Source organism: Platichthys flesus, chromosome 22 (genome assembly GCF_949316205.1).
Source record: "Platichthys flesus chromosome 22, fPlaFle2.1, whole genome shotgun sequence".
In the NCBI taxonomy this organism is placed as follows: Eukaryota; Metazoa; Chordata; class Actinopteri; order Pleuronectiformes; family Pleuronectidae; genus Platichthys; species Platichthys flesus.
Window position 1 is genome coordinate 1,320,401 of NC_084966.1, and position 19,084 is coordinate 1,339,484.

General features: G+C 51.8%; 1 protein-coding gene across 1 annotated transcript in view; it reads left to right on the plus strand.

Moving 5' to 3' along the window:
- The window catches only part of LOC133933348 (protein unc-80 homolog), a 29,841-nt gene that overhangs the window by 5,398 nt on the left and 5,359 nt on the right, over positions 1–19,084 (plus strand). The window contains exons 8-55 of the mRNA XM_062380386.1: positions 330–603; positions 702–836; positions 924–1,140; positions 1,580–1,720; positions 2,238–2,506; positions 2,590–2,937; positions 3,031–3,162; positions 3,481–3,628; positions 4,559–4,609; positions 5,101–5,249; positions 5,822–5,985; positions 7,041–7,139; positions 7,353–7,561; positions 8,139–8,245; positions 8,347–8,500; positions 9,477–9,649; positions 9,734–9,946; positions 10,041–10,176; positions 10,279–10,412; positions 10,493–10,670; positions 10,765–10,974; positions 11,072–11,169; positions 11,262–11,465; positions 11,550–11,657; positions 11,743–11,881; positions 12,124–12,305; positions 12,397–12,528; positions 13,710–13,896; positions 14,024–14,155; positions 14,238–14,381; positions 14,478–14,578; positions 14,662–14,748; positions 14,844–15,027; positions 15,121–15,215; positions 15,286–15,375; positions 15,470–15,571; positions 15,647–15,827; positions 15,956–16,221; positions 16,311–16,445; positions 16,575–16,713; positions 16,797–16,893; positions 16,972–17,142; positions 17,223–17,534; positions 17,614–17,814; positions 18,173–18,296; positions 18,374–18,499; positions 18,584–18,707; positions 18,828–19,034. Of these exons, the coding sequence (XP_062236370.1) occupies positions 330–603; positions 702–836; positions 924–1,140; positions 1,580–1,720; positions 2,238–2,506; positions 2,590–2,937; positions 3,031–3,162; positions 3,481–3,628; positions 4,559–4,609; positions 5,101–5,249; positions 5,822–5,985; positions 7,041–7,139; positions 7,353–7,561; positions 8,139–8,245; positions 8,347–8,500; positions 9,477–9,649; positions 9,734–9,946; positions 10,041–10,176; positions 10,279–10,412; positions 10,493–10,670; positions 10,765–10,974; positions 11,072–11,169; positions 11,262–11,465; positions 11,550–11,657; positions 11,743–11,881; positions 12,124–12,305; positions 12,397–12,528; positions 13,710–13,896; positions 14,024–14,155; positions 14,238–14,381; positions 14,478–14,578; positions 14,662–14,748; positions 14,844–15,027; positions 15,121–15,215; positions 15,286–15,375; positions 15,470–15,571; positions 15,647–15,827; positions 15,956–16,221; positions 16,311–16,445; positions 16,575–16,713; positions 16,797–16,893; positions 16,972–17,142; positions 17,223–17,534; positions 17,614–17,814; positions 18,173–18,296; positions 18,374–18,499; positions 18,584–18,707; positions 18,828–19,034 (7,709 nt within the window). The remainder of the gene's footprint in view (positions 1–329; positions 604–701; positions 837–923; positions 1,141–1,579; positions 1,721–2,237; positions 2,507–2,589; positions 2,938–3,030; positions 3,163–3,480; positions 3,629–4,558; positions 4,610–5,100; positions 5,250–5,821; positions 5,986–7,040; positions 7,140–7,352; positions 7,562–8,138; positions 8,246–8,346; positions 8,501–9,476; positions 9,650–9,733; positions 9,947–10,040; positions 10,177–10,278; positions 10,413–10,492; positions 10,671–10,764; positions 10,975–11,071; positions 11,170–11,261; positions 11,466–11,549; positions 11,658–11,742; positions 11,882–12,123; positions 12,306–12,396; positions 12,529–13,709; positions 13,897–14,023; positions 14,156–14,237; positions 14,382–14,477; positions 14,579–14,661; positions 14,749–14,843; positions 15,028–15,120; positions 15,216–15,285; positions 15,376–15,469; positions 15,572–15,646; positions 15,828–15,955; positions 16,222–16,310; positions 16,446–16,574; positions 16,714–16,796; positions 16,894–16,971; positions 17,143–17,222; positions 17,535–17,613; positions 17,815–18,172; positions 18,297–18,373; positions 18,500–18,583; positions 18,708–18,827; positions 19,035–19,084) is intronic.

A 19,084-nucleotide genomic window follows, 5' to 3' on the forward strand; every position in this document is an offset into this window, starting at 1 on the left:
AACACATGCAAAGCATTCTGGTCATTTTTCCTCCCGATCAGGCAGCTGTCACGGTCACTTCCTCTCTGCCCCTCGTAATTACATTTATTCTTCTGCTTTAAATCAATTTGAGTCTTCCACTGTTTCCTCTGCACAGTTTCTGTCGTTCTTCAACCTTCTCTTCAGTTGTTTCTCTCTTTTTTCACCTTCGTTACATCGGGTTACTCAGAAAATACAAAAACACAGAATATCACATATATACAGCATATATTTACATGTGACTGATACTTCCACATGTCATGTTACATACAAGTGGTTGAAACATCCCTGTGTCTTTCCTCTTATCCCAGGACGTCAGCCCCTGCAGGTCTGCCGACCTCCGTGGCCCAGCGAGCTCGCTACGCCACCTACTTCGATGTGGCGGTACTGCGTTGCCTGCTGCAGCCGCACTGGACCGAGGAGGGGGTGCACTGGGCCTTGATGTTCTACCTCCAGCGGCTGAGGCAGATCCTGGAGGAGAGACCCGAACGCACCCCGGAGCCCCTGGTCACGCCTCTGCCGCGCCCACGCAGCAGCTCCATGGTCGCTGCCACGCCCTCACTGGTCAACACGCACAAGACCCAGGTAATGGGAGCAGCTCACATGCTTCACACGTGGTACAAAAGCTGTTTTGCGTCTGGCTGTCATCCCGACCATCGACCATCCTCTGCTGCGTTCTGCAGGATATGAGTCTGAAATGCAACGAGGAGGGGAAATCCCTGAGCTCGGAGACGTTTGGGAAGGTGTCTCTGACTAACCTCCGTCGACAGGCCGTCCCCGACCTGTCCTCGGACCTGGGCATGAACATCTTCAAGAAGGTCAGAGACAGACATGCTCACTTTAATCTTATGCTGGACTGAGATGATTGTGGCTGAAGCACCGTTCCCATCCTTCTTCCTTCTCAGTTTAAGAACCGGCGTGAGGACAGGGAGAGGAAGGGCTCCATCCCCTTCCACTACACGGGGAAGAAGCGCCAGCGCCGTATGGGGGTTCCCTTCCTGCTTCACGAGGACCACCTGGACGTCTCGCCCACCCGCAGCACCTTCTCCTTCGGGAGCTTCTCCGGCCTGGGCGATGACCGGCGAGCTCTGGACCGCGGCGGCTGGCAGGCCACGATCATGGGTAAAGCAGGGCGCCACTCCTAATGAGAATAGATTGCATGTCACCAGTTCTCAGCCGTCGCTCTCCCCCCCCGAGCTCCGCTTTGTGTGAGTCAGAGGATTCTGTCTGGATCTCGCTGTCAGCTTGTGAATTAGGTCAGTTCATTAACGCTGGTATTTTTTATTAGTTCTCACAGAGAAGTGTGATTAAAATACGCCAAAGGCACAGAGACATTTATTGTTATTATAATCCAGAGTAAATTGTGTTTTTTAATCTCTCATTCCAGGTTTCACTGTCCTTTGAAAGCTGCTGCTTCAGATCAGCTCCTTTCACATCAGTCACATTGGATTGAAGTTTCTTTTTCAGGGGACATGAGCATGGAAATGATTTTGTCGCTGTTGTTTGGGGCCGTGTGTGTGTAATTTACCCTGAAATATTTATCTGTTGCATCTCTTTCCAGGCAAATTCACACGGAGGGGCAGCACGGACACAGCTGCCGACGCAGACAGCCTGAGCGCCAAACACTCCCACTCCCACCACTCTCTGCTCAGAGACATGCCCGACCACTCCAACAGCCACAGCGACAACACCGTCAAAGAGGGTGAGGAGGCAGAATGTGGTCGAGAGCATGTCTCAGGAAACTGTCTCGAGGTTTAGGCCCTAAATGAGCTTCTTAGACATTTCCAGAAACACTCTAGAACAACAGATCACATTTTAATACCAATCAAATCAATAGAAAAGTGATCTGAGATAATATAACAGGTTTGGTGCAGCTACTGGAGAGGCTGTGAGAAGAAAACTTGAATATATTAATATCCATCAGCTGCAGTGGGGGGGGGGGGGCTGAAGCTCATGTCTCCAGTGAGCAGAGCAGAAGTAGGACAAGCTTATATAACAATGATGTTGTTGTGGAGATGCTAATTTACATACAAATAAACAGAGCTGGATTTAGACTCTGCTCCTCACTCCGTCACATACAAGCAAATCCTCTGAGGAACATAAGCATCGATTTAAAGGATCATATCTAAGTTTTTGATCCAACAAGGAGAGTTTAAAAAAGACACAATAGACTTTATCCACTTCCTGTAGTCACAATAGGTTTCCCTCTTCTGTCCCAGTTCGATCTCAGATCTCCACCATCACCATGGCGGCTTTCAACACGACCGTGGCCTCCTTCAATGTGGGCTACGCCGACTTCTTCACGGAGCACATGAAGAAGCTCTGTAACCCCGCGGCCGTCCCTGAGATGCCCGCGGAGCCGCTGGCCTGCTCCAACCTGCCGCGCAGCTTCACCGACTCCTGCATCAACTACTCCTGTCCGGAGGAGGGGGAGAACATCGAGGGGACCAACAACTTTGTGCTGAAGAACGGCATGCTGGACCTCACCGTAAGTGACCGTCCTCCTGCTGCAGGTGCTGCCAGGGCGGCTCCCGTGTGGCGGCTAACTGTCCCCCTCTCCTTGTCTTCCAGGCTGTACTGCGCGCCCTCTACGCCGTCCTCAGTCATGACATCAGCTCCAGGATCTGCGACGTGGCCCTCAACATCATCGACTGCCTGCTGCAGCTCGGCGTGGTGCCCGGCATGGGCAAGAAGCTGTCCAAGCCCGACAACAAGGAGAACCAGGAGGCGCGAGGCAAAGACACGACGGGTCAAGGTCTCGGAGGAGGCGCGCAGGGGGGCGGATCGCTCCCCGGAGCAGGTGGAGACGGAGGTGGTGGAGGAGGAGGAGGTGGAGGAGGAGGAGGAGGGGGAAGCAGTGGAGGAAGTGGGCAGGGGAGCAAGGACGATGTGAAGAACAACAAGGACAATGATAAGAAGGTGAGTTTGAGCTGTCAGTCAGAAACGTGCTGAGGATCTATGAGGTCCTGTGTGTTCACGCTGGTGTCTGTCCCCTCCCCCCCCCCCCACCAGGAGGAAGGCTCCGGCCTCAGCACCCACCGCCTGGCTCTCACCATGCTCATAAAGATCGTCAAGTCTCTCGGCTGCGCCTACGGCTGTGGGGAGGGCCACCGCGGCCTGTCAGGGGACCGCCTCCGGATGCAGGTCAGATCTTCACTCCTCTCACCTTTCTCTGAAGCTCTGTGCACCAGGGGACGCCTCAGAACAGCTGCTCTTCTGTTCCAGTGCTGCTCAATATCTGTATTATTAGGTTAAGTTGTAGAGATGAAGTAAGAATCTGTCTGGACGGCTGATAGCGATCATGAGAATCAATGAAAAGTGATGAAAATAGCACATCCTGCAAGTGAAGCCACTTTACTGACGTATCGATGTTTCTGAGTCACAACAGGCCGGCGTCCAAAACGCTGAGTCATGTCTCAGTCTTTCATGCACAGAGACTGAATCCTGTTCCTTTGCTTCCAGGCCCAGAACTGCCTGACCAGCCTGTACAAGCTGGACAAGCTGCAGTTCCGTCAGACGATACGCGAGTATGTGAACAAAGACTCTCTCAATAACATTGTGGACTTCCTGCATGCGCTGCTGGGCTTCTGCATGGAGCCCATCACTGACAGTAAGTATGCAGGGTGTGTGTGTGTGAGTGGGACTGAATGTGGATCGTAGAAAATAAGCAAATACAGAGTTTACATTTGGACAAATAGGAAAACAAGACATCATCAGTGAGTTAGTATTAGATAGTATTCTGACTGTAGTGTTTCCAGGTGATAAGTGAGTACAGCAGTAGTAGAAAATAGTATAAATAGAATGTTTTTACATCTTTGTCTTAATGACAATAAATCCTTTTATTTCCATATTAATTGATTTATTGCATCTATTGAATTCTCTTTCACACTCAGAGGTTTAACCTTGGTGCTTCGCTGCAGAGCAGTTAAAGACACAACGCGTGATTCAAGTGAAATGTCCTTGTGTGGTTGACAAAGCTGAATTGTACTACTTCTGTCTCAACCTGCACTTCGACTTTGCATTCCAGCGCTACCTCTGTTTATATCTGTGTGACTCCCCCCCCCCTCCACTCGTCTCCGCTTGTCCCTGTCCCCCTTCCCTCCTCCTCCTCCTCCTGCTTCCATCTTCCCTCTTTTTCTTCTTCCACTTCCACAAGCGGAATCCTGCCTTCCTGACTCACTCATCCATTCTGTACACTTGCCAATCCAGAGCTTTGCCCATTACATCTCCGCTCAATCAGCGGCTTCACCGCTGAGCACTGAGACACACTGTACGAGCCAATTCAGTTTTGCACTGAAAAGTATATTTTACTCTGATCAGCCCAGTCACACAAAGTGCTGAGCAATTGGCAAGTTACTGAACCGATGAGTGTTTTGATTCTAAAGTGACCAGGACACCTTGTTTAGTTTTTTCAGTGTGTGTTATTTTTTAATGTGTGTGTATGTGTGCGTCTCACGTTCGCCTCCGCCCGGAGGTGGGGTGCCTCGTCTGTGCTGGCCTGATGTCAATCAACCTGTGCCCCGCCTCTTTTCTCTTGCAGAGTACGGCAGTGCAGGTGAGAGGTCCAGGAGGGCGAAAAAAAGAAACATCGGTAGATACACATGATCAATAATCAATAACAGTCAATTCTATTCGCTGTAGGATTAATACACTCGTCTAATTGGACCGTGCCCTAGACACCACTTCCTGTGCTGCGCCCCCCCACTCTGTCCCAAAGAGACACAACTCGCCTGCAGCTCCACAAAACTCACTTGTGTGATCAAATCTGGTTTTACACAGTTCATAAGTTTGATCTAACTGGACCAAGAGAATAAGCCCCCCCACTGTGTGTAGTTATCGCAGGCCTTAGTCACTTGCATGTGTTCCTTACCCAGAATCCTTTTCAGTTGGCTTGTCCCCCATTTGCTTTACGAACCCTTTTCCTTTGCCCCCCTGCCCCGCCCCCCCCCCCTCCCCCCTCCCTGTTGTACGGCCTCACTGTTTAACACTCAAGCTGCTCAGCTGTCATACTGTTCTCTCCCCCCTGACCTAACCGCCCCTGTGTGATCCGTGGTCTCCCCCCCGCCTCCCTGTTGCTTCCAGACAAGGCAGGCTTCGGGAACAACTTCACCACGGGGGACAACAAGTCCGTGGCCCAGAATATGGAGGCGGTGGTGGTGGGCTGCATGTTCAAGTCCCTCATCACCCGCTGCGCCTCGACCACACACGAGCTGCACAGCCCAGAGAACCTGGTGAGTGGGAAATCATGGGTTAGATCCAGACTCATATTTCTCTTTGTTGGAGTTGAATTATTAATGCTCCATCTTGTGCGGAGCCTCAAGAAGAACAATCACCTACACCACAGTAGTTACTGCTTTCTGGTTCAGGACCAATCAGACCTCAAGTCTGTTTAATCACCTTCTATTAATAAAGACATTAAGACATAACTTGTTATGTTGTTTTTAAATGAATTGTAAATAGCTTAATGCAGGTCTCTCCTGTCGGAGCAGTGAGGGACTGCGGCCGCTCTGCGGTCGCTCTGCGGTCGCTCTGCGGTAAAGCTGAAGAAACACTGGCATGACTTGTGTACGTTGGCGGAGGATGACACACTTCTGGAGGCAGCCTTTATTATGGCACAAATTCAGAGGCCACCCACTCACAAGCTGGAGCCGGTGCCCTGCTCCTGCACAACACACACTTATGCATATATGCATGTGCACAAACCCACACACTGTGATGCAGCCTGCAAAGTCCCAACTTTGTCTTCTTCTAACGCACTTTGTCGTGCATGTGACTCACACGTCTCCCTCCTCCTCCCCCCCAGGGTCTGTACTGTGACATCCGCCAGCTGGTGCAGTTCATCAAGGAGGCCCACGGCAACGTGTTCCGCCGGGTGGCGCTGAGCGCTCTACTGGACAGCGCCGAGAAGGTCACCACCACCAAGAAGCCTGACGAGAAGGAGGAGGGGAAACCACCTGGACCCAGGAGGTACCGACCAATAGGTGGTCAGAGATGCTCTCAATGACATCATGGTTCTGTCCAATCATGAGCGAGTAACAATGATTTGTATTCATCAACATTTCTCTTTGTGTGACGTGTCCGAGCTGCGCTTGTCATCACCGCTTTATTGTTCATTTGTGTTATTTCTGTTTTTTTCTGTCCCGTCTGCATCTGTTTCTCTGCTTGAGTGACTGACTCGATGTCGTGTTATGAACATGATGTGGCTTTGGCAAAGTGGGCACTTCCTCTGTTTCACCACAGGGAATCAAACTTCCTCTGACCATATTTTATTTATTAGTTTGACTGAAACGTCCACTGGACTCAGAGTCTATAACTGTAGAGAATCAATAACACACATTCCTCAGACGACTAAATAGAGTGTCTATCTCAAAAGATGTGCATGGTAAGTGTTAATTTACCTCATATTAAATATTGATTTGCAGCTAGAAAAGTGACATTTATATATAAATCGTTCTAAAATTCAAAAATCATCAAATTTTAAAATAAATTGGTTGAATATGAGGCTAATAATTAAATAAATAACAGATCAATCGACTTGAATATATGATTTGTGGTATTTTTTATCTATGGGGCAATAATTTATTGATCATATGAAATACTTGTGTAGATGTTTTCATGTGATCAATTAATGATTTAATATATTTATTGATTCAGTTCTTTTCAGATATATTTTTAGGGTTTTATTGCATAAAATTTGCAATTAGAAATGTATTTAAAATATGTAAATATAGCAAACAATCAAGTAACTTCACCAGCATCGATGAATCAAGTAAAACAAATCAAATATTCGATTAGGAATCAGGAATATTTCCGTCCATAGATTAAAATAGAAAAGACAGTAATCATAATACAAACATCTGAAGCTTGAGTGACAGTCCTCAGGTCCAATCTTCAGAAAAATGCTGACTAAACAACTCTAGGCTGTGGGGGGGGGGGGGGGGGGGGGGGTCGTCCCAGGTGGGCGTGACTGCACCGCAGAGCTCAGCTGGTTTGTGTGTCTGTCGGGGTGTGTGTGTGCGCAGGTCAGAGGCGGGTGTGTCCGGGGAGAAGGGTCAGGTGTCCAGTGCTGCAGATGAGTGTCGCAGCTACATCTCCAGTAGACCCCCCCAGACCCCCGAACAGTGAGTGTCCACCTCACAGCATCTCCATAGAGCACGTCTCTGTCCAGTCAGGGAAACTGTCTCTTCCTGTCCCGCCACGACAAGCAGGACCTCACTGTGTTTTAACATCGATTCAAACAAAGAGACACAAACTCGTCACAAGCTGAATTGAACCCTGTGTCCTCGTGTGAATATTCAAACGTGACCTTTGCCCTTCGTCTCTTGTGCCTCCAGTGAGGAGCAGCTCCCGGGCGCCCTGCTGGGCCGGAAGGACTTCTGGAGGAAGATGTTCAAGTCGCAGAGCGCCGCCAGCGACACGAGCAGCCAATCGGAGCAGGACACGTCGGACTGCACCACCGCCCACTCCGGCACCACCACCGACCGGCGCTCCCGGTCCCGGTCCCGGCGCATTTCACTGCGCAAGAAACTGAAGCTGCCCATCGGTGAGGCCACTTTTCCATATCAGATCTGTCAGAACATCTGAATGTCCATGTCCTCACCTCACTACCGAGGCTGTCCCCACTGTCCCCCTTGAAATGCATTGACACAACGCTGTGTTCTTGTCTGTCTAACGTTGGGAAGACTTCCTGCCCCGAGGCGGCGTTCACTTCATCTCATTGGTCTGTTGTGTGCTCCTCTCTGTGCCTCAGCATGCCGGCGGACCACTCGCCTTCCACTCACTGTCTCTGTCCTACGTATGTGGATGTGGAGCCATCTTCATACAGTATCTGTGTTGTGTGTGTCTGTGTCGGTCACCTCTCCAGTGTGCACGCTGTTCCCCACCTGGGTTGACTTGTGTTTGCACATCACAGCCTCTAGAGGCCAGTGTGGTCACCAGGGACTTTACGTTTTATCAACAGTTATAGTTCCTCAGTGTAAATACCCTGAGTGTGTGTCCCCTGTTTGCCCTTGTCTTTGTCGACAAACCTTTGTGTGTGTGTGTGTGTGCACGTACTTTCCTTCACAACAAAGTGTGCACCTTCCTCTGTTTGACTTCTGTCTGATTCCACGTGTCTCCAGGGAACTGGCTGAAGCGCTCGTCTCTCTCTGGACTGACGGACGGAGTCGAGGACCTGCTGGACATCAGCTCTGTGGACCGACTGTCCTTCATACGACAGAGTTCAAAGGTCAGAGAGGCCACACCCCCTGCTGGATGCTGTGTAGCCTGCACATTTTGATGATGTCTTGGTATTTTCTGTGCATATTGATGTGTGTTTACGTGTCCTAGGTGAAGTTCACGAGCGCGGTGAAGCTGACAGAAGGGGGCGCTGTGGGGCCGGAGTACTGCCGGGACGAGGAGGAGAATTTCTTCAAGCGGCTCGGTAAATGGAGGTCTGGCAGGAGGAATCCATCCAAGCTTCACCACACAGAAGAGAAAGATGGTAGACCTCCCCCACCCCAGGGTGCCCCTCGCCCCCATGCCCCATCGCCCTGTGTCTCTCTCTCTCTCTGTCCCAGTGTCTGTCTGTCCGTGTGGTGTCTTCTCTCGCCAGTCGTCCCTCCGTACGCCATTCTCCATCGCCGGACGCCTGCCTGCTACACCCTGTTAGCTTGTGTTTTACTCTCAATCCGTCAGTGTCCAGTCTGTCCTTCATCTCGGCCTCTGCCACGTCAAATTATAAAAACCCTTTCTGTCTTGTAATAACTCGTATGAGTCACCTCTGGAAATACAATTCTAAATTCTCTGAGTACTTAAAAAAAAACTATAATCACGTATTTTCCCTGCAAAAATCAGGATGTTTTCTAAATTCAGAAAATGCTCCTGAAATAGCTTTTATCATTCTAATGAATATTAATCTCCCTCTGACTCCGTGTGTTGTCGTCCCAGCTCCACCTCCCCTCCTTTCCAACTGTGCACGTCCTCGTCTCCTCAACAACAAACCCCTTCCTCTCTTGTTTCACTCACTGGTGGAAAGGGAGAGAAGGAGGTGTCGGGGGGGATAACTCACGTCTATGAAACCATCTTTCTGCTGTGAAGCATATTTCTGTGCTCTGTCAAGCATGACGCTCTCTCGTCTCTTCTGTGGTGACGTCTGGTGGTATTTTCCATGAGTGATTAGAACAGAATTGTACTCATGCAGCTTCTGTGCGGCTGCGGTTACACTTGTCATTTTATTATTATGGATTTATTGTCTGAAGTAACTTGACATAATTTGTGCAGAATTGAAAATCTGAGTGTAACCTCCGCCTGTGGCCGTGTGTCCATCTCTCACTCTGCTTTATGCGTCAGGGTTAAATGTGAGATGCAAAAGGAATTGTGTAAACAGTGACCCTCTCTATATGTGCTTGTTTTAAAAATATAATTCCCTTCCTGTGTTCTGCTACACCCTCCTGTCTCCTCTCCATCTTCTCCTCCAGGTCCTCACGGTTTCCAGGAGCGTCTCGCTGCCAGTCAGGAGGCCATGAAGAACAAGAACGTGGTGAATCTGGGCGCCATCCGACAGGGTATGAAACGCTTCCAGTTCCTGTTGAACTGCTGCGAGCCGGGAACCATCCCCGACGCCTCCATCCTCGCTGCCGCTCTGGACCTGGTACGTTTCATTTTTTTGTCGTCACCTCGAGCTGTTGTGTGTTCGCTGGAAATCCACAGCTGGAAAACCGTCTGCCTCTTCCAGGAAGCTCCGGTTGTGGCTCGGGCGTCCCTCTTCCTCGAGTGCGCCAGATTCGTCCACCGCTGTAATCGCGGCAACTGGCCCGAGTGGATGAAGGGCCACCACGTCAACATCACCAAGAGAGGCCTGTCCAGGGGACGCTCACCCGTAGTGGGCAACAAGAGAAACCAGAAGCTCCAGTGGAACGCCGCCAAGCACTTCTGCCAGTGGGGAGACGTGAGTTCAAGACACTTCAGTTCATGTGACACGTAGTAATAATGATTATGACAAGAGGGCAGGTATTCATGTGTTTGATTGTGAATGTGCGCAGGCCATCGGAACGCGGCTCAGTGAACTCTGTCACTCTGAGAGCGAGAGCCCCTCCAACATCCTGGGTTACATCTACGATGAAGAGACCAAGCGCAGGATGAGGAAAGAGGATGAGGAGGAGGACTATCTGGACGACAGTGAGTCAGATCTAAACCTCTGAGCCACATCGGGTGATGATGATCGTTCTGCAGGTAGTGATACATCATGTGTGTTCTCGTGTGCATCCTTCTCCCCTCAAGACACAGTCAATCCTACAAAGTGCGGCTGCCCCTTCGCTCTGAAGATGGCCGCCTGCCAGCTCCTGTTGGAAATCACCACCTTCCTGCGGGAGACCTTCCCCTGCTTGCCACGCCCACGCACCGAGCCGCTCGTGGTCAGTAGTGTGATATAGATATGGACGGGTTCAGCGTGTGCATGTTCTCTTTACCAGGATGTGTCTCATCTCTGCTGCAGGACCTCGACAGCTGCCGCCTGCGTCTGGACCCGGAGCTCGGCCGGCAGCGCTACGAGAGGAAGATCAGCTTCGCGGGGATCCTGGACGACGAGGACGGACACGACTCGCTCAACAGCAGCAGCCACACGCTGAAGTCTGACACCACCGGCGAAGACAAGAAGCCGCAGGAGACTCAGGGTGAGGCCCGACGTCTCCATTGTGATCCATCACGATCCCATTTGATCGTGTATAACCTCTCCTCCTCCTCCTCCTCCTCCTCCGTCCTCTCCAGCTCCCGTCAGGAAGATTCGTATCGGAGGATCCCGGCTGCTGCAGATCAAAGGGGCCCGGAGCTTCCGTGTGAAGAAGGGCGGCTCGCTGTCGTCCATCCGGCGAGCAGGGAGCCTGAAGAGCACCAAGCTGCCGCGGCAGGACTCCGAGTCGGAGAACGACGAGAGCCTGTTGTCTCAGACGCACAGCAGGGACACGGTCACTGACATCGGTAGGTCAAGGGACATGTCAAGTCTGTTTATCCAAAACTGCAACTGACCCTGGATCCAACACCCTCCTGTCGGAATGGTTCTTGTTTGTCGTTGCAGGGAGTCCCTTCAGCACCAGTGAGCCCAGCATAGAGCCAGAGGGCCCGAGCTCAGGAGGAGCTGAGGAGAATTACCACAGCAACATGTCCTGGCTCCATGTATGTGCCGTCTACCTGTGTGTGTGTCTGTGTGTGTCTGTGTGTGTTGTGCTTCTTTCATACCGACCTCCTCCTCTCCTCTCTGGGCTCAGATCATGATCCTGCTGTGCAACCAGCAGAGCTTCATCTGCACCCACATCGACTTCTGCCACCCTCACTGCTACCAGCACCACAGCCGCTCCTGCGCCCGTCTGGTCCGCGCCATCAAGCTGGTGTACGGCGAGACGGTGGACAGCCTGCGGGAAGACAGCGCCTCCTCTGGCAACATCGGGGCACGGGCCAAGAAAAACAAAGAGGTGGAAACTTGATGAGATGAATAAATCAATGAATCGATGAGTTTCTTTATCGCTGGTGGTTCATAAAAGCCTCTGTGCCTCCAGTGTTCGGACAAGTCGTGTCTGAGGACGCCGTCCATGAAGAGGAGACCCAACGAGCCGAGCACGGAGGGGAAGAAGGACACCGGCATGCTCAAGTACATCCGCAACCAGGTGAACTGGCACAGTCCCTCTTTATATCTCACCCAGAGCTTGTGTTGGTTCTGCCGGTGACGCCTGATGTCGGGTTGTGTTCCAGGTGATGAGCTTGTCCCCGGCGCCGCTCTCCCTGCTGATCAAGGCAGCTTACATCTTGACCGACGACATGTACGGGGACATCCAGCCGGCCGCCTGGGAGCTGCTGCTCAGTGTGGACGAACATATGGCTGCCGCTGCCGGTGAGTCGGCCATCAGGTCGTGACTCGGTCATGCGTGGGTCGACTCTGTAGGTCGCTGCGTCTGTCGGAGTTTATAACGTTCAGATCTCAGAGACAACAAGGGACAAGCTTCAACTGTTTCATATTCTAATATATTCTTTCCTTCCTGTTTCTTACATCCTTCCCTGTGTGCTTCTATTCGCCCTCAACCATACTTCACCTTCTCCGTCCCTCTTCTGCTGCCCTCTCCAAATCCCCTCCAGCCGCCATGTTCCTTCTGTGCGCGGTAAAGGTCCCCGACACGGTGACCGAGATGATGATGGCGGAGTTCCAGCACCAGGAGGCCTGCCAGCGCATCAACTCCGTCCTGAAGTTCAACACGCTGTGGCGCTTCCGCTACCAGGTGTGGCCTCGCATGGAGGAAGGAGCTCAGCAGATCTTTAAGGTACGAATAACAACGTGTTTTTAATTGTCCATAAAAATGGTATTAACATCTAGTTCTATTGAGAACATTTGGTCCCACTCTTGTGTTTCAGATTCCTCCACCCAGCATCAACTTCACACTGCCCTCTCCTATCCTGGGCATGCCCTGCGTCCCCATATTTGACCCCCCCTGGGTTCCCCAGAACACCGGCAGCGTCCAGGACCCGATCAATGAAGACCAGTCTGTAAGTCTGAGCCCTGTTTACATTGGTCGCCGAGCTAATAATAGAAAATATTAATGTTTTCATCCTGAGAAGGAGAATGCATCTAAATTCAGTATGATTATTGATGTCATTCTTGATTTGAAGATGTAGCACACAGCTCAACCCTTCAATAGACCAGAAGAAATACACACACAACACTTTGAGCTTTTAAGTACATTTGCTCCTGCTATGCAAAGTGTAATGAAACAACTGCACCAAGAAATCTGCTAATTTAAGAAAACACGTGAAATCAACTTCTCAGGTTAGAAACTGGTGATTTTAAAACAGATTTCTTGGTGTTTCCTTTTTTACTTTCTTCTTTTTTGTTTAAAAAGCATGATTATCAAATGTTATGTTTTTTTTTTATGACAACCTGCGAGCACATGTTCTATAATTTACCTATCGACTGTCTTTGTTTTTAGTACTCCCCATTAATTCAGTCAGTCCATACCATAGTAAGTTGGTATTTCTGTCCGGATGTTTGTGCTGATGCATCTTGTTACGTCAGATCATTAACGACAGGAGGGGGAGCAGTGTGTTTGGCCCACCGGGGGGCGCTGTAGCTCTGAAGCCGGGGCAGGTTCATGGGTCATCTCAGATAGTTTGCATCTTGATCGGTGATTCGCACCAAACTCAAAACGTGCAGGAAAATCTATAACAGCATGCATCGGACATTCAGACATTTTGTTCGTGTTGTGCTGTTGATGCATGGTCATTGGATGAGAATGACTTTGCCGTGTATGTTCTCCATATCATGTGTTCAGCCTATTTGGATATGTATGTGTATGAGCACTCGTGGGAATGCTGTGAGGCATTTACTGTACACAACGATACAGTAAATTCTCCAAAGTCCAGTCTGAACACATTTACTCGTCTCCCAATTAGCCACGATTTGAAATCTCTCCCGTTCAACGGTGTCTCTTCATGATGCTTGGGATGGAATCAGAGCATGAGATCAATGTGCTGGAGGAGAGTTACTGTATTAACGTGTTGTCCGCTCATTCAACATTAACTAAATGCTCCTGGGATGGAAGCGTAGAACAGCTGTGCACACACTTTCCTGAGAGTTTGAAAACGTTGGTTTTGATTTCGTGCATTCATCCTCAATCTTCTGTATGTCTGCACCCGCTGGGGCGCTTGATCCCACGCCCCTTCCCTTTCAGAAATCCTTCTCAGCGCGGGCAGTGTCGCGCTCCCACCAGCGAGCCGAGCACATCCTGAGGAACCTGCAGCAGGAGGAGGAGAAGAGGCGACTGGGCCGCGAGGCCAGCATCATCACGGCCATCCCAGTGGCTCAGGAGTCGTGCTACGAGCCCACGTGCAGCCCGCCGCCCGAGCAGGAGGAGGAAGGTGGGGCTACCGGACTCACCTGCTCACATCGTACAGAAACACACAAAACCTGCTCTGATTCCAGTTCCCTGACTGTATGTGGTGTTTCCTGTTTGTGTGCTGGTCCTGTTGGATGTTGATCCGCCAGCAGAAGAAGTGGTGAACCTGGCATCACGCCGTCTGTCCGTCAGCCCGTCCTGCGCCTCCAGTAACTCCCACAGGAACTACTCGTTCCGCCGGGGCTCCGTGTGGTCCGTCCGCTCACTGGCGAGTGCTGAAGGTTCGAGAACCAACAAATCCCCACTTTGTTTCCTCGTGCTTTCCTTTAATGTCCTCTGATTGTTTCTATTTGTTTTTGCCAGATGAAGAGAACACAACAGAACACACTCCCACCCACCACATGCTGCAGCCACCTCAGGCTGTCTTCCCAGCATGCATCTGTGCTGCCGTCCTGCCAATAGTCCACCTCATGGAGGACGGGGAGGTTCGAGAGGATGGCGTGGCAGGTGGGCGTCATGTTCTCTCCACATATGAGACCCGTCATTGCATCTCGTCCCACGCTGTGTTTACAGGTGAATCTGTTTTGTGTCCTGGTTCTGCAGTGAGCGCTGTGGCTCAGCAGATCCTCTGGAACTGTCTGATCGAGGACCCGGCCCTGGTTCTCCGGCACTTCCTGGAAAAACTAACAGTGAGCAACAGACAGGTAAGAAAACGTCTGAGGACCTTGAATCAAACCGATCAAACTCAGAGGGAGAGTGAGGGAGTTTGTGTTTCTCGTGTTTCCAGGACGAGCTGATGTACATGCTGAGGAAGCTCCTGCTCAACATCGGAGATCTGCCGGCCCAGACGTCTCACATCCTCTTCAACTACCTGGTAAATCAACTAAATCCACTTCAGGACCATTTGAGCTCACCGTCACTTCTCTGACGTGAATCTCCTCCTCCTCCTCCTCCTCCTCCTCCTCGTAGGTGGGACTGATCATGTACTTTGTGCGGACCCCCTGCGAGTGGGGTATGGACGCCATCTCTGCCACGCTGACCTTCCTGTGGGAGGTGGTGGGCTACGTGGAGGGGCTCTTCTTCAAGGACCTGAAGCAGACCATGAAGAAGGAGCAGTGTGAGGTCAAGCTGCTCGTCACTGCCTCCATGCCAGGTGAACACTCACTGAAGAGGCCTTTAAAAACATAACATTACATATTTAAGGTGTTCAAATAATTAACGCTTTCTTGTGTTTTTATCGACGCAGGAACCAAAACCCTGGTGGTGCACGGGCAGAACGAGTGTGACATCCCAACACAGCTCCCAGTGCACGAGGACACTCAGTTTGAAGCTCTGCTGAAGGTAAAGACTCGATTCTACATATTTGTATCATCTAAATATCAGAAGTATTAATGTTTATGATGTTTCACAGGAGTGTCTTGAATTCTTCAACATTCCCGAAGCCAGATCAGCACATTACTTCCTCATGGACAAACGATGGAACCTCATTCATTACTCCAAGGTAACAACAGCCAACACTTCAAGCTACTGTAGTGAAGGCTTGTGTTGCTGTAACTCTTTAATTTAGAAGTTGTGTCTTTATCTGTGTCTTGAAGACGTATGTCAGAGACATCTACCCGTTCCGGAGGTCAGTGTCTCCACAGCTCAATCTGGTCCACATGCTGCCAGAGAAAGGACAAGAGCTGATCCAGAAACAGGTACGGACGATTCAAACCTTATTCATAACGCTCTGTGAAAGCAAAGGTAAACAGAAACTTCATTTCTTATTTCAGGTGTTTTCCCGTAAGCTGGAGGAGGTCGGCCGCGTCCTCTTCCTGATCTCCCTCACCCAGCACATGCCGGCCGTGCACAAACAATCCCACGTGTCCCTGCTGCAGGAGGACCTCCTCCGTCTGCCCTCCTTCCCCCGAACGGCCATCGACGCAGAGTTCTCCTTGTTCAACGAGCAACAAGGTGAGACGGACTCCAACCAGCACTTAATATGAATATTAAAGTTATATACTTTGACCCCCTGTGGTCTCCTCCTCCTCCTCCTCCTCCTCCTCCTCCTCCTCCCCCTCCTCCTCCTCCTCCTCCCTCAGGCAAGGAGCTGTTTGGGCTGGACACCCTCCACAAGGTGCTGTGGATCAAGCTGCTGGAGGAGATGTTCCTGGGGATGCCCAGCGAGTACCCGTGGGGGGACGAGATGATGCTGTTCCTCAACGTCTTCAACGGGGCGCTGCTGCTGCACCCGGAGGACAGCGCCCTCCTCAGGCAGTACACAGCGACTGCCATCAACACCGCGGTGCACTTCAACCACCTCTTCTCTCTGAGCGGCTACCAGTGGATCCTGCCGACCATGCTGCAGGTACAGGAACACATCTTCCTGATCTCTTTTGAGTAATCATGTTTTGGAGCAGCAGGTTTTGAACCTGTCCCCTCTGTGGTGTTTCCCAGGTCTACGCTGACTATGAGAGCGACCCTCCACTGAGGCAGGGCATCGAGTTCTGCTGCCGACAGTTTTACATCCTCCACCGCAAACCCTTCGTCATGCAGCTGTTTGCGAGCGTCGCTCCGCTGCTGGAGTTCACAGTAAGACTCCAGAGCAGTCGTGCAAGCACAAAGTTAATTCCATGTCTGTATACCTGGAAGCCTCCAAACAGTGTGATTGGGGATTTTGCTTTACTAAACTTGTCTCCATCTTTGCTCCCTCACCTCCAGACCAGCACCAGCACTGGTCTGTCTAAAGGAGTCTCAGCCCAGTGTCTGTTTGACCTGTTGGTGTCTCTGGAGGGAGAGACGCCGGACGCTCTGGACGCTCTGGAGCTGGTGAAGGCAGAGAAACCTCTGCGCTCTCTAGGTAAACTGTCAAACACTCAGATGTAATTAAATGAAACCCTCATCATGCATGGGACGCTCTGAACGTGATCTGTTCTTTGGCAGATTTCTGTTATGGTAACGAGGACTTGGCCTTTTCTATCAGCGAGGCCATCAAGCTGTGTGTGACGGTGGTGGCCTACGCCCCGGAATCCTTCCGCAGGTATGGAGTCAAACTCATCTTCATCTCCCCCCCCCCCCTGCTCCCACATCTGTCCCACACCAGCTTCTGTGTGTCCAGTCTCCAGATGCTGATGGTGCTGGAGGCCTTGGTTCCCTGTCACCTGCAGAAGCTGAAGAGCAACACCATCACCATGGAATGTGCTTCAGCCGCCAGGGATGAGATTGCCGCCATCGCTGCTCTGGCCACGTCGCTGCAGGCGCTGCTCTACAGCTCAGAGACGCTCACAAGGTCCAGCAGGTCTCAGTTTGTACACCTTGAAGCTGCAGGTGGTGTAGATGCTGATGTTTTCCTCCACACCTCCTCCACAGGCCCATGACAGCACCACAGCTGTCCAGGTGTGACCAGGGCCACAAAGGAGGCACCGCGGCGAACCACGCCATGTCAGGGGGGGTCAACACCAGGGACAACCTCCACCTGCTGGAGGAGGGCCAGGGGATGCCGAGGGAGGAGCTGGACGAGCGGATCGCCCGGGAGGAGTTCCGCCGGCCGCGGGAGTCGCTGTTAAACATCTGCACCGAGTTCTACAAACACTGTGGACCGCGACTGAAGATCCTGCAGAACGTGGCCGGCGAGCCGCGGGTCACGGCCCTGGAGCTGCTGGACATCAAGTCCCACATGAGGTGACCTGTCTTCCATCGCTGATTCAAGATGTCAGTTCTCTGCTCTGTAGAACCCGCCCTGACACTGTCTCTCTCCCAGGCTGGCAGAGATCGCCCACGCGCTGCTGAAGCTGGCGCCCTACGACACCCTGACCATGGAGAGCCGCGGGCTGCGGCGCTACATCATGGAGATGCTGCCCATCACCGACTGGTCGTCAGAGGCCGTGCGCCCCGCCCTCATCCTCATCCTCAAGAGGCTGGACCGCATGTTCAACAAGATCCACAAGATGCCAACGCTCAGGTGCGCTCGCCCTCAGGCTTTATGCACCAGGTCTGTTGAACACGATCCCTCTTCTTCTCCGTCTCCCTGTGCGTGTCGTGCTGTGCCGGTGCCGTGGTGTGTACCGTGACTAGACGGCTTCTTGGCACTGTCCTCTGTAGCGCTGCCTCGTGGGTGATGTACCGTAAGAGCTGCTGTAGCGTGTTTCCTCGTGTGTGAGTGTGTGTGTCGCTGCAGTGTGTTTGTGAGCTTTCGGTATTCACTGTGAGTTCAGGCTTCAGGTCCGATTGGTCATTCATCTGCTGCCTCGTTCACGTCTTTACCTCCATGTGTTTTTATTTGGTTGTGTGGTGGTGTTGTGCGGTTGTGTGTTCTCCAGGAGACAAGTGGAGTGGGAGGCGGCCAGCAGCCTGATCGAGGGGATCTGCCTCACGCTGCAGCGACAGCCAATCATCTCCTTCCTCCCGCACCTGCGCTCGCTGATCAACGTCTGTGTGAACCTGGTACGAGGACACACACACGGCTGCTGTCTTCTCCTGTGTTGTGTTGTTTTTTGAAGTGTGTCTTTGTGTGTGGTCAGGTGATGGGTGTGGTCGGCCCCTCCAGCGTGGCGGACGGGCTGCCGCTGCTCCACCTCAGCCCCTACCTCTCCCCCCCCCTTCCCTTCAGCACGGCGGTGGTCCGGCTGGTGGCCCTGCAGATCCAGGTCCAGCTCATCCTCCTCTTCATCAAGTTAACCCCTCGTTCATATCCTCCCACTGAAGTTATTCACTCTGCGTTTGATTCTCAGGCCTTGAAGGAGGACTTCCCTCTGAGTCACGTGATCTCTCCGTTCACCAATCAGGAGAGGAGGGAGGGGATGCTGCTCAACCTGCTCATCCCCTTCGTGCTGACGGTTGGTTCTGGGAGTAAAGGTAACGAGTCAGCATCGTGGATTTAATGATTAAACAGTTTCAAGGCTCTAGAGAGAAGAGAGGACCATAAGTACAGATCTGTTCCAGCTCCTTTGTGTTTCTGTGTGTCCCGCTGTGCAGACAGCCCCCACCTGGAGCAGCCCGAGATCTTCCTGCTCCTCCAGACCGTCATCAACATCCTGCTGCCTCCTCGCATCATCTCCACCTCTCGCACCAAGAACTTCATGCTGGACGCTTCGCCGGCGCACTGCTCCACGCCGGGCGACACGGGGAAGGACCTGCGCAGGGAGGGGCTGGCCGAGTCCACGAGCCAGGCTGCCTATCTGGGTGGGAAGACGACGTGTTCCCACGTGATGAGGGAAGATACCTGCTGCTTC